General features: G+C 52.1%; 2 protein-coding genes and 1 long non-coding RNA gene across 3 annotated transcripts in view; 2 read left to right on the top strand and 1 right to left on the bottom strand.

The window, feature by feature from the left end:
* WNT5B (Wnt family member 5B) overlaps positions 1 to 13,147 on the bottom strand; it is an 89,157-nt gene that overhangs the window by 38,664 nt on the left and 37,346 nt on the right. The gene's annotated exons all lie outside the window — the stretch shown is intronic.
* Positions 4,566 to 7,811, top strand: FBXL14 (F-box and leucine rich repeat protein 14). Its single transcript, XM_082422178.1, is given in 3 exon segments — positions 4,566 to 5,898; positions 7,313 to 7,344; positions 7,347 to 7,811. Coding segments are annotated over 3 exon segments (1,260 nt in total). The 5' UTR covers positions 4,566 to 4,699; the 3' UTR covers positions 7,376 to 7,811.
* On the top strand, positions 8,684 to 12,166 carry LOC309641748. The gene is made up of 2 exons (XR_014252749.1): positions 8,684 to 10,780; positions 10,902 to 12,166. It is a non-coding gene; the product is annotated as an uncharacterized lncRNA (long non-coding RNA).

Raw genomic sequence — 13,147 nt, 5'->3', positions numbered from 1 at the left:
TCGTATGGATAGACCGTCTTGTGTTTATCCATGATCTGTGAGGGACACTTGGGTTGCTCCTACCTTTCGGCTGTTGCAGATAACGCTATGAACTTGGGTGTACAAATGGTGCGTCTAGACTCTGCTTTTATTTATTTTTGGTATATGCCCAGAAGTGGAATTGCTGGATCGTAAGGTAGTTCTATTTTTAAGTTTTTGAGGAGCCTCCATACTGTTTCCCACAGCAGCCGTACCATTTCACATTCCCACCAACAGCACACCAATATCTCTACCTCCTCACCAACACTTGTTTTCTGTTTTATTCATTGCAGCCATCCTAACGGGTATGAGATAATATCTTATTGTGGTTTTGATTAGCATTTCCCTAATGCTTAATGACGTTGAGCATCTTTTCACCTGCTTGTTGGCCACCTGTACGTCTTCTTTGGAGAACGGTCTGTTCAAGTCCTTTGCGCATTATTCAGTGAGGTTGTTCTGTTGTTGTTTCTAGTTAAATCTTCTCTTTGCAGTCAGTGAATCAAGTCCTATGTCTTACCTTTTCTCTAATCAAGAGGTGCCCCAGGATACTCTCCTGCTTAGAATTACTTAGGAATAGAGAGAACATTGCCTTGAAGTGGGGAAGTAGTTGGAAAGGCACGATCTTATAAACCTCAGATATCCATTGTTATTGGTGGTCCAGAAAAGTTTTGACATGTATGAAGTCTTTCGTAGAGAGATTATATAATTGTTATCATTCTCATTCACTTCAGTTCAACCACATTTACAGAGTGCCTACCTGCGAGGCATCCATTGTGCCATGGATACATTAGAGTTAACATAAAACACACACAACATGTTTTAACTCCTTTGAGCCAACGCCCACCAGCTAGACTCTGGGTCACTGTTTCTGGACACCTACATTCTTTTTTTTTTTTTAATAAATTTATTTTATTTTATTTATTTTTATTTTTGGCTGCGTTGGGTCTTCGTTGCTGCGCACGGGCTTTCGCTAGTTGTGGTGAGCGGGGGCTACTCTTCGTTGCGGTGTGCGGGTTTCTCATTGCGGTGGCTTCTCTTGTTGCGTAGCACAGGCTCTAGGCATGCAGGCTTCACTAGTTGTGGCACGCGGGCTCAGTAGTTGTGGCTCGCGGGCTCTAGAGCACAGGCTCAGCAGTTGCGGCACACGGGCTTAGTTGCTCTGCGGCAGGTGGGATATTCCTGGACCAGGGCTCGAACCCGTGTCCCCTGCATTGGCAGGCGGTTTCTTAACCACTGCGCCACCAGGGAAGCCCTGGACACATATATTCTTGAATGAGGAGTTTAAAAGCTACGGATCTCTTCTGATCTTTCCTGCCTCTCTGTGTGAGGAAGCATACATCTTTTTTTTTTTTTTTTAATATTTATTTATTTGGTCGTGCCAGGTCTTAGTTGTGGCTCGTGGACCCCTTAGTTGAGACATGCGGGCTCCCTAGTTGTGGCATGAGAGCTCTTAGTTGCGACATGCATGTGGGATCTAGTTCCCTGACCAGGGATTGAACCCAGGCCCACGGCATGGGGAGCGTGGAGTCCCAACCACTGCGCCACCAGGGAAGCCCCAGGAAGCTTACATCCTTAAGTAAGCCTGACCTTTGGGTTGGGCCTCACAATTTTCCCAGGTCCTACCCAGATGAAAAACACACCCTATCTGAAAAACCAGTGTCTTTAAAATTCTTGGTAAAGTTTTAGAGACTCTGTACACAGGGCTATCACCTCTGCTTCGAAACAGAATTTCAGAGCTCATTCAGAAAAAAACTTCACCTTGGTTGCAAGCTGTTGAATCATATACAGAAGTCTCAACCTGGACTCAAAATATGAGTAGCTGTCCACGGGACCCTCTACATTGATATACATCTTCTCCAGACCACCAGTCTCTGGTCCATAATTCCCTCCACCTATTTTTGTGTCCTAAATCACAGCCTAAACTGAAACCCCCAAGAAGCCAGTGCACATGAAACTATCCCTACTCTCCGGGTTGCATTAGGAACAATGCGAAATGTCGGGCTGAGACAGGACTCAGAGAGGCTCATGGTTTCCCAGAGGGTAACTGTTGAGAAGATCCCTGGAGATTATCCAGTCAATCTGCCCTAGTGAAACACAAGGACACTGAGCCTCGGAAAGGGGAGACACTTCCTCCGTGCCCCAGACTCAGCAGAGGGTTCACCTGATGCCACTCTGTTTCCCCACTAATGTGCATTTTCTAAGATACTTCTTGATGTTTATTCTCCTGTTTATTGAACGTGAACACAATCATATTGCTGAAAATCCTTGTCATATATGTTTGAACGCCTTACATAAAAGGTCCTGAATTAATACCATTCTAGAGTTAAACTCAAGAAAAAACTTCGCGAGAGCTAGGAGCAGGTGGTCCACTTCTCGAGAAAGTGCTTCCAGGCACCTCTGAACTACTTTTCAGACTTGAGAGCAGCAGCGGGTCTGGAGGAGGGACACGGCTAAGCTCCTCTCTTCAGGTCAGCCCCCCCACCCCCCACTGGTGGTCTAGCACTTTGTTTTGTGATAAGGAGGATTAAGGTGTTGTGGATTAAGACCTTGATATCAACACAAACACATCTACATCCACAGAACAACAGAAAAAGTCACTTCACGTAGCGTGTAAGGTAAAAGTTTGGGCAGCAGTGACGGAGACCAGTGTATGCCTAGATACAGCCCAGGAGAAGAGTGCCAACCCAGGTGCAGCCCAGAATTGAGACTCTCACTGCACAGCACGTTTGGAATCCTCTAGATGACCAACACAACCCTACATGATTCCAGGAGGGTTATAAAAATCTCTGGGCCTTGCACCACGTGCATCGTGGGTGAAGGATTTTGCTTCTGCATTTCCTGATTTAGGAACAGGGGAGGTGGGTGGCAGTCTACAAAGGTATTATGCCTATTACTTATCTGTATGTACTTGGCCCGCTACTGGTCTCCCGGGCAAAAGAGAAGTAAGTGGCCAAAAGGGAACCTCATATACTGAATACGGAACCCAGTCAAAACCTTGTTCAGGTTCTCAAAGAATCAATGAAACCATTCTCTGTTTTTGATAGCTGAACCAGACTGTCTTGCATCTTGTTGTGTGGATTCACAAATTCCTTAAAAACACAGAGGGTCATTTTTCTGGTTCCAAAATTCTTGGTGTGAAGGTAGTTAAAATGAAACTTTTGAAGCCCTATCCTCTGAGTGGGCATTTAAGACCCAGGAGCCACGGTCTAGACTGGAGCATTCCATGGTTCCAGAGAACACAGTTTGTAAAGGAACAGACATTTGCTGGAGCACCTTAAACCAAGCCCAATCGTCACTCTGTTTTGTCAAAAGATAAAATTGTATCGGCACATACGAACACACTGACTGTCGGCACAACTGGGCCCTTCATCGTCTAAGAGGCTGACAAGAAAGAAAGCGGTGGCGGTAAGGGTTGAGGGGAGGCTGCTCCCTCCGGGCGCGAGGCAGGCGGAGGCGACGCGGCGCAGCCCAGGGCTGCCGGCCGAGTGCGGAAGCGGAGGAAGTTGAGATGCAGAAGGAGCCGAGGGAGCGCACTGGCGGCGGTGTCTGGAAACACCCGGAACATACTAGAAGGAAGTGGTAATGGCTAGATCCAGAGTGCGCACTGGGGGACGCCATGCTCGGCTAAGGGACGCGCGGGTAGTCCTGAGTTTCTCCCCAGTTTAGGGCACAAGACTGGAGAGAAAAGAACCGTGGGAAGCCGCCCACTGGGGAGGACCCAGGAGGTGGCCGAACAGACGCGCGGCGGGGCCCCGGGGACGGAGGCGGGGAGGAGAGCGGGGCGGTCACCGAGCAGCGGTCCGGGGAGGAGGGTCTTGCGGGAGGATAAAGGGAGCGGGCGGGAGGCTGGGCCGGGAGCGCGCGGGGAGGCCTCGAACCCGGCGGCGCGGAGCCTAGACGCGGGCCGGGCGTGGCCGGCGGCTCCTTGCGGGCGGTGGAGGCGGCGGAAGCGGCGGCGGCGTTGGCGGGCCCGGCCGGCGCCCCGACGGCGCGCACAGGGTTAACCCGCGGCGGGCCGGCGCTCGGTTTCCAGGACAACGCCGGCAGTTCCGGCGCGCAGGCTCGTACCATCGCGCGCGCGCGGGGGAGCGCAGGGGGCGGGGGCGCGGAGGCGCGGAGAGCAGCGGGTCCGGCCCGGACGCCCCCGGCGCGGCCGCCGCTCGCCCCGGGTCGGCTCCGCGCGCGCGCTCCGTGCCGGCCGGCGCTGCCCCGCGCGCGGACGCGGGGGCCGAGCGCGCGCCGGCCCGAGGTCCCCCCGCCGGGGCGGCCGAGTGCGGGCGGCCCGCTGGCAGCTTTGAAAAGCGGGCGAGGACAAAGGCGGCCGCAGCCTCCCGGCGCCCAGCCCGAGCGCGCAGCCCGGCCCGCGCGGCGCCGGAGGATGCGGCCGGGGGCGCGGCGGCGGCGGCGGCGGGGCGCGCGGGGCGGCGCGGGCCGGGCGCGGCAGGGCTGAGCCCAGCAAGGGCCGGGCTGCGGGGGCGCCCGCCCGGGATGTGAGCGCCGAGCGCGCCGGGCGGGGAGGGCGGGCAGGGCGGCAGGAAGGACGCGCGGACGGGAGGAGGAGCGGCGCCGAGCCGGAAGGCGGGAGGCGCGTCCGTTGGGCCCGCGGCGCGGCCGGCCAGCCGCCTCGTCGCTCGGGCGGGAGCGGGGCCCGCGCCTCCTCCCGGGCGCCGCGGGGAGGAAGATGGAGACGCACATCTCGTGCCTGTTCCCCGAGCTGCTGGCCATGATCTTCGGCTACCTGGACGTGCGCGACAAGGGGCGCGCGGCGCAGGTGTGCACCGCCTGGCGGGACGCCGCCTACCACAAGTCGGTGTGGCGGGGGGTGGAGGCCAAGCTGCACCTGCGCCGGGCCAACCCGTCGCTGTTCCCCAGCCTGCAGGCCCGGGGCATCCGCCGGGTGCAGATCCTGAGCCTGCGCCGCAGCCTCAGCTACGTGATCCAGGGCATGGCCAACATCGAGAGCCTCAACCTCAGCGGCTGCTACAACCTCACCGACAACGGACTGGGCCACGCGTTCGTGCAGGAGATCGGCTCGCTGCGCGCCCTCAACCTGAGCCTCTGCAAGCAGATCACCGACAGCAGCCTGGGCCGCATAGCCCAGTACCTCAAGGGCCTGGAGGTGCTGGAGCTGGGCGGCTGCAGCAACATCACCAACACCGGCCTCCTGCTCATCGCCTGGGGCCTGCAGCGCCTCAAGAGCCTTAATCTCCGCAGCTGCCGCCACCTCTCGGACGTGGGCATCGGGCACCTGGCCGGCATGACGCGCAGCGCGGCCGAGGGCTGCCTGGGCTTGGAGCAGCTCACGCTGCAGGACTGCCAGAAGCTCACGGATCTGTCTCTGAAGCACATCTCCCGCGGGCTGACGGGCCTGAGGCTCCTCAACCTCAGCTTCTGCGGAGGCATCTCGGACGCAGGCCTCCTGCACCTGTCGCACATGGGCAGCCTGCGCAGCCTTAACCTGCGCTCCTGCGACAACATCAGTGACACGGGCATCATGCATCTGGCCATGGGCAGCCTGCGCCTCTCGGGGCTGGATGTGTCCTTCTGTGACAAGGTGGGGGACCAGAGCCTGGCTTACATAGCGCAGGGGCTGGACGGCCTCAAGTCCCTTTCCCTCTGCTCCTGCCACATCAGCGACGACGGCATCAACCGCATGGTGCGGCAGATGCACGGGCTGCGCACACTCAACATCGGGCAGTGTGTGCGCATCACGGACAAGGGCCTGGAGCTGATCGCCGAGCACCTGAGCCAGCTCACCGGCATCGACCTGTACGGCTGCACCCGCATCACCAAGCGCGGCCTGGAGCGCATCACGCAGCTGCCCTGCCTCAAGGTACTCAACCTGGGCCTCTGGCAGATGACGGACAGTGAGAAGGTCAGGTGAGGGCGGCAGCACCAACTCCCCCGGCCCCGCCCTGTTCGTCCTCCTGCCACCACCGCGGCCCCCGCGCTCACTCGACACGCACACGTAGACCCACAGCATTGCCGCGGACGCGGTGGGGGCCATGACGCGGAGCCCCAGGCTCGTCCTCCCTTCCCCCCCGTCGTTGCGTCCGGGGTCCCTCCGCCACCCACACCCACACCCTCTCCTTTTCCCCGAGGATGCGGAGATGGACTCGCCACCCACCAGCCACTCCTCCCAGCAGGGGTTTGGAGGACGGATTGAGCTACTGTATCCCCGCCGCGCTGCATTTGGAAACGGGGGGTGGGGAGTGACCAGTCCTTTCAGCCCTGGGGAGTTGGGGAAAATGTCTGCCTTCACTTAAGCTTTCATTTGAATACTGTGATCTGGTTTTTATTTCGAAACGTATAAAAGCAAACCCAACTACAACGGCCTTTTCACCCTTCTTCCACTTCGTAACTAATCGCAGTCTCTCCTCATCAGTCCTTTGACAGTACTCTGCTACTCACGCTCATTTCATTTGTATTCTTTCTTTTTTTATTTTTTGAAGAAAGTTGACATCATGGTCTCTTTTTTTTTTTTTTCTGCTGAGTATAGTCTATATATTATATATATATAAATTATATATATATATGTGTGTGTGTATATATATATACATATATATATATGTGTGTGTGTGTGTTTGTGTGTGTGTGTATGTCTGGCTACCTCGTTTTAGTTTACTTTTTTCTCTGAAGCCCTGGAATTCTACAAGAGAGATATTTTGAGACTGAAACATTTTTGTGCCTGGACTGGAAAGATGCCCATCGGGTTTGTACATCTTTTTTGTTTTGGCTTCTTCCCAAACCCCATCCACCCCGTGTATCCCACTTCACATTCTGGCTCTGCTTTCCTTTTTCTCCTTGTCCATAGGGACTTGAGGGCCCAGCCGTGATCCTAAATCTTGACTTAATTTATAGCACAAATGTGTGGGAGACATGAGAGTTGGACTTTTGTTTTTTGTTTTTTTTGTCTGTTTGTTTGAGATGCAGATTGTGTCTTGAAAATGATGATTATATATGCAGATTCTGCCCTGCCCTCACCCTCTTGCAAGTTTCCCCACGAAAAGGTCACACAGTGAGGGTTCCTGTTGGGAGCAGGGGAGCCGAGTTGGCTTCCAGAGCCCCCGGGGCTGTAATGTGAAGGGGAGGAGACTGAAATTCATGTCTTATCTCTGTTCTGGTAATAAAACGGGAGTTTGTGGGTTTTTAAAAATTCTGTTTCTAAATGGAGGAGTAGATGCCTTTATTTTGATGGGGGTTGGGACTTGTGGCTTTAAAAAAAAAATCACTTTTGTGTAGGATGTACATTTTTGTTGGATTTTTTTTTTTTGGTTTGTTTATTTTTTTTTAGAATCCTCCACAGCAACATGCGAGACCATGGAGTTAAAGAAACCCAGAGACCTTTATCAGTTAATTGTACTGTTTGTGAATTTGTATAAATAATAACAAAGATCCTCTTAAAACGTTTATATTCTTACAGTAAAAGGTTAAACTGATATTTATATAATAAAAGAGGAAATATGAAGTATGTTTTTGAAAAAAAAAAAAACCAAAAACAAAAGTCTTGTATCTGTGCATTATTTTTAAGGCAGTGTGTGTTCGGGTCCAGGCCACAGTAGGAGGTGCTGTTTTGCGTCTCTGAAGTAAAAGTATAAGATGCAGAGTTCCGTGCAGCCTGTGTGGTGTGAGCTCATGGTGAAAAATTTATCCTGTATAAGGTTCACCACTGACATCTACATGTTTTGTTGCTAGAAATGTGATTGGAATGGAGATTTATATAATTTCTGGTTCTGAACTGTCAACAACATGGAAATTTAAAGAAACTGAACAAAATGAAACTTCTTCTTAAACCAGATTTGTAGAGTCACAGTTTCACCAGGGTGGCCAGTTTTTCTCCACATGGACATGAGATCTAGGGGCGATGTTCAAGAAATGCCTCCTGAGATGTGGAAGTGGGAAGAAAGATGGGTTTCTTGACCCTGAGGGGGTGTGGGGAGGCTGCGAGGGGGCGGGGAGGGCGCCAGGGCCATTGTTGGGAAAGTTAAGGGCGCTCAGTCATGCGGACTGGGGCTCAGTGTGAGCTGTGCGGCAGGGCGGGGGCGTGGGCCCCTCCTTAGCATTCCCCGCCAGCCCCGCCAGCGCCGCCGGGTTGGAGCACTTTCCTGGGGGCGGGGAGGCCGGCCTGGAGTTCTTGCACATTTGCATTTTAAGAAGGCGGCCACTCGAACCCTGGTGAGGGTTCTTAGACTGAATTGGGGCTGAATACCAACAATTCCAGCAAAGAGCTCCCTTTGGTAGACAATAACTAAATCATCTGACACCCTGTGGTTGGGCTGTGGAAACGGAAGTGTATAAATGCTCCAGCAGTGGGGTTTTTCATATTCCTGTTTCGCAGAGGTCTGTCTGACTTGTTTCTGAGGTTTTTTTTTTTTAAAAAATACTGATCCCAGGAAGAGCCTATAAGAATAGCACAAAACTTTCCTGGATCAACACCTCTTTCCAGGAAGAGAGCTAGAACCAGGTTTCTCTTGGGTAAGACTGTTTTGTAAAGTTTCCAAGCTTGCTGTACGGGCCTGTCACAAAAGCTGCATTGTTCCTTCTTGGAGAGCCATCACAAGTGGGTCTAATGGAGCCTGACACTAGATCCATCTTCCTTTTCTTTGGGGAAGGTGTGGATCTCTTTCTTCCCTCTTACGTTACAGTGCTTACTGCCTGGAAGAAAAAAAGAAATGTGTGAACCCCAGTAAGAAGGGACTCTGAATCAGGGTCAGCTTTCTGATTTAGCATTTGCCTCTACAGCGCGTGAAGCTTCCACAAGCTGTGAGTTCTTAGGCTATTTTTCTTCTTCCAAGAGACCGTGTGGCTGTGCAGATTCGGTCAGTAAGAATCTGGGCAGCTCCTAAGTCTTAGGCTCTGTGCTCACCTCCTTCATTTAATACGAAAAGTAATCCTACCAACTATTACTGGAAGGTTTTCTGTTTCTCTGCTTTGTCTTGGTTTTTACTTTAAAGGTTAAATATACGCTTGACTCAAGGCTGGTAAATTACTGTTTGGAAGTTAAGATCACGGGCCTGGTGTCCTCATCCTGAACTGGGCCTAGTTTAGAATGTATCTGGAGTGTCTCGGGAAAGATGAATAAACCTCCTTGCATCAGTCAGAGGTGACTGCTTATCCCTCAACCTTGTTTGACAGAAAGAAAGGAATCAGGGTTGAGAACCAATGGTGTGCTCTGCCTGGTACTTGAAAATTTCTCCTAGTCCTCAAAGCAACCTGCTGAAAGGTACCCTCTTTTCCAGATAAGAATACTGCTCGCCTAAAGTCAGCCAGCCACTAAGTCCAGCCCCCTTCCACTCCAGGAGAAGGATCAGCTACTGATCGCACCTTGGTTTCCAGGAAGGCGACCTCCCAGAAGCGAGTGATGGCTGTCTGAACCCAGGATGGACAAGCTCAGGCCAAGGGCATCACTTGGAAGGGAGTAAAAGTGGATTTGGCCTCACCATACCTACAGGGATGGAAGGAAATGCTTTTAAAGAATAGAAGCACTAAGAACATGAGTGGATATGTAATATGTGGGTGGTGCACAAGTTAAGAGGCACTTCAGGGCAATTTTTAGAGTAACAGAAAAAACCTGGCTCAGGTATTTGCCAAAACTTCAGAACTGAAAAAACAAAATAGGAACTTAGTGTAAACTTTATCATCTAGAAGCAATAAACCTCAGTAGGAACTGTGTTGGTGGCAGTCAGGAAAGGGTTCCACGTACTTGTCTAAGACTCATGGGGCAAAAGCCATGAAACATCTGCTGAAAAGATGATGTGTAAGTGAACGGCGGGGTTCAGTGTCTGCAGCCCCCTCAGGACCACGACAGGCCTCTAGCTAAGAGCGCTGGGTGTCGCCGAATAATTCTCCCTGCCATAGATGCCTTCCTGCCCAATTCCTCCATCCTAAGGCGGGGAGGGTCCACTTGATTTATCCCACCTCTGGCAGCAGTGACAAGTATGCTTGCCTAACTTACGGTACATCCTTAAACAGTTAAGAAAATTCAAACTGATCATATTCTTTCATGATCCAAGTCAACAGCAAAGATCTGAAAAAGCCAATGTTCCTTTTATGGCAGTTTCTTCTTAAAGGTAAGAGCCTTCCCTTAAACGGAGACGTACGATATGTAAATTGAAGCATGGCTTATCCCCCAAATCCAGGTGCTTTCCCGCAGTGGTTATTAGACAGATGCTGATCTTGCAATATAAGTAAAACCCTTCCCTTCCGACTTAGAGAATCTGAACTCAAGTTTTCAAAGGGGAGAGGGGAGTGGCCCCCAGGGACCACCGTGTTTCCAAAGGATAAGACCCTCTTATTAAGAGATCAGATTTGTAAAACAAAACCAAGACCTCATGCAGCTTCTGACAACCATTCCTCTGCTCCCAGGGCTCTGCTGCGGCCAGGGGGCCCGTGAGTCAACCCGTGGTCGCCCCCTCTGCTGCCCTTCCCCCCCTGCATCAGACGTCACCCCCTTTTAAAAGTTAATTCTGTCCCTTTAATAGAGGGCAAGACCTAACTTGTGTGCCACCGTGACCCTTGAGGAGTCAGGGGCGAGGCTTTTGGTGAAATCATGTGGGTCCTGGGCAAAGCGCAGGATTAGAAATCGGAAAGCTGCATCGAATCCCGAGCCAGTGCCCAGGCCACACCTCCGTCTCGTCTTGTCAAGGTGCTTGCTCAAACGGTACGGAGCCAGTTAAGTTTTTCGAAAAGTGAATGTTGGCAGACAGAGGAGACCTCATATTTGGATCAGTGCCAACTATTAAGAATTTAGAACGTCTCCAAGGTGAGTGCACAGCTGGGAAGAGAGCGAACACTCAGGTCTCAGACAGAAAAGGGGTATTTCCAGACATCTGTACCTTTAAATGTCCACAACTGATCAGTTTCAGCCTTTTCCTCTTTTGCAGGGGTGGCTCTGACGCGGCCTGGTGGAGCTGCCTGTACCACCTGGAGCGCTGGGTACCATGGACAAAGCCGCTCCTCCCGTTTAGGGCAAGAGGAAGTCGGCACGAGAGCAGGAGTAATGGCACGAGACGGGGTACGCTGACATCCCCCCCAAACAAAACAATCCAAGTGGAATTCCTCCATCTCCTGTTTGTTAACCCAGGAAAGTGCACATATTTTCTTCAAAGAAGACTTAAGTTTTTTATTGTCTCATCACTCTTGCACTTCGTGGAAAGGACGAATGCCCCCTGTCCTGTGCGTGCGCTTTCATCTGTGAGAGTGGACGGCGTCCCGGTCACACGGGCGGGGTGTGGCTGCGGCCCGCGGACACATGGAGTCTCGACCGTGTTTGGCTTCCCTGTCTCCGGATTTGTGTTTCCCCAAAGCTGGTGGATTCCGGACATTTAATTTTATAAATGGGGTAAGAGGCTTGGCGAGGGTGAAAGACTGTGCCCGGGTGACCGCTGCAGACTTTACCCATCACCGGGGAGGCCAGTCCCCAGCAGGAGGGAGCCGGGGGTCCTTCCCTGAGCTGCTGTCAAGCAACACCCGACCCCCTGCTTCTGAAGAGAGCTGAGCTAGAGCATATTATTTTCATCTGGAGTAAACACCCCGAATGCTGAAAGTTATTATTATTAGTTAATAAGCATCACTTATGCAAACTCAGACGTGTATGTTACTTATGCAAACTCCTTTTTCAAGGAGCCGGAAAGCTAGTGCGAGGAGCTGGTAAACGGGCTTAGGGTACCGGGTGGCCCGAGCACGAGTGAGGGTCCAGTCGGTCCCCTGTCGTCCTCAAGCACCTGGGCCAGCTCTCCAGCACTGCTCCGTCACGGACAGTGACAGACGACGCAAACGCCTGCATGCTGAGAAGTCACAACTCCACACGCCCGGGGCCGCCTGTCACAAAGGAGAACTGAGCTGTGGGAGCACGAGGTGTTTTCTCATCACTCAAGGATAAAACGTCCTGACTTTACAGATGTTTTACCTACAAATCCCTCCCGTCCCGAAAGAGTAAAAGGGTCTAGTCTAGTGTGTTCACATCAGCACCGCTTCTGTTCCCTGCTCTCCGGGGGATGTAACCCGCCCTCCAGAGGCTCAGGCCCGCTCATGGCACCAGCGGTGACCCCCTGCCAGACCAGGGCCTGAGCGACAGGAACGGCACAGACACAGCGGGGAAAGAGGCCGGTCCAGATTCATTTCTTATAAATAGTGTGGAATTACTCCACATGGTTTGGAAAGCATTGTTTTCCTCATCTAAAAAGATGATGCAAATATTTACTACAAATGTTTGTTTGTAAGAGTGTTTCTCCTTAGCAAAGGTTGACCCCAAACTGGCATTTTTATGCACACGCTTGTGTACGTTTGTGTAGGAATAGCTACCGGCTTCCATTTTGCTTTTTGAGAAGTGGTCTCTAAATAGAGAGGAACCCCCCAAAACTCGTCCTCATATTCCTTAGAATCTTCAGTAAAATCACCGAGGCCAAAACTGGACAGATGGGTGAAATAAGGGAGGAACTGGAACAGTTAAACCTCTCAAATTCTTAGCCTTCTTAGATGGAAGACACACTAACCAGGGCCTTCCATTTTTACCTCAGTGCTTTAAACCTTAGCTTCCCAGCTTCAAAGCCCACTGCTATGAACTACCAAAAAGAAAAAGAAAAAAGGCCAGTAGGTGTGCCTTGAGCAAACAATATGAAAATACAGCATTAAAGTGACAACTATGAGCTCTTCTAGTTCATTTCGAACGCACAAAATTTAGCGTCTTTCGGGGATCTACGGGACGGCCGGGTTCTGTGGCCTGAACGTTGTGGACCTCCCAGCGCAGCTTCCTGACATAGCGGGCAGAGAAGCGCTTCGGGTTTTCTGAGCCTGGACTGGATAGACGACTGGCCTTCCCAGCCTCCCTGACGTCCAGACGCCTGGCCATTGTGCTCGGAGTCAAAGGGCGACAGGACAGTGACCATAGCAAGACAGCTGGCCTGTCTTTCCCCACACGCCAGGGTCTAGTGCTCAACGGAATCACAGGAGGACCCGCGGAAATTCACTCCAGTAGAGCAGGGCACGGAGTTTCGCAGTGACAGCCTCTCCCCTGCTGGCGTCGGAAGCTAAGCTGCGTCTCTCTAAGTTAGGAGACAGGTCGCAGGGCACCTCGTGAAAGGCAGGGGTGGAAAGTCAATCTTGCCTCTTGCTGCGTTGTTCCTCGACC

Source organism: Balaenoptera physalus (genome assembly GCF_965194825.1).
Source record: "Balaenoptera physalus genome assembly, chromosome: 13".
NCBI lineage: Eukaryota > Metazoa > Chordata > Mammalia > Artiodactyla > Balaenopteridae > Balaenoptera > Balaenoptera physalus.
This window is presented reverse-complemented; position numbering and strand designations above follow the sequence as displayed.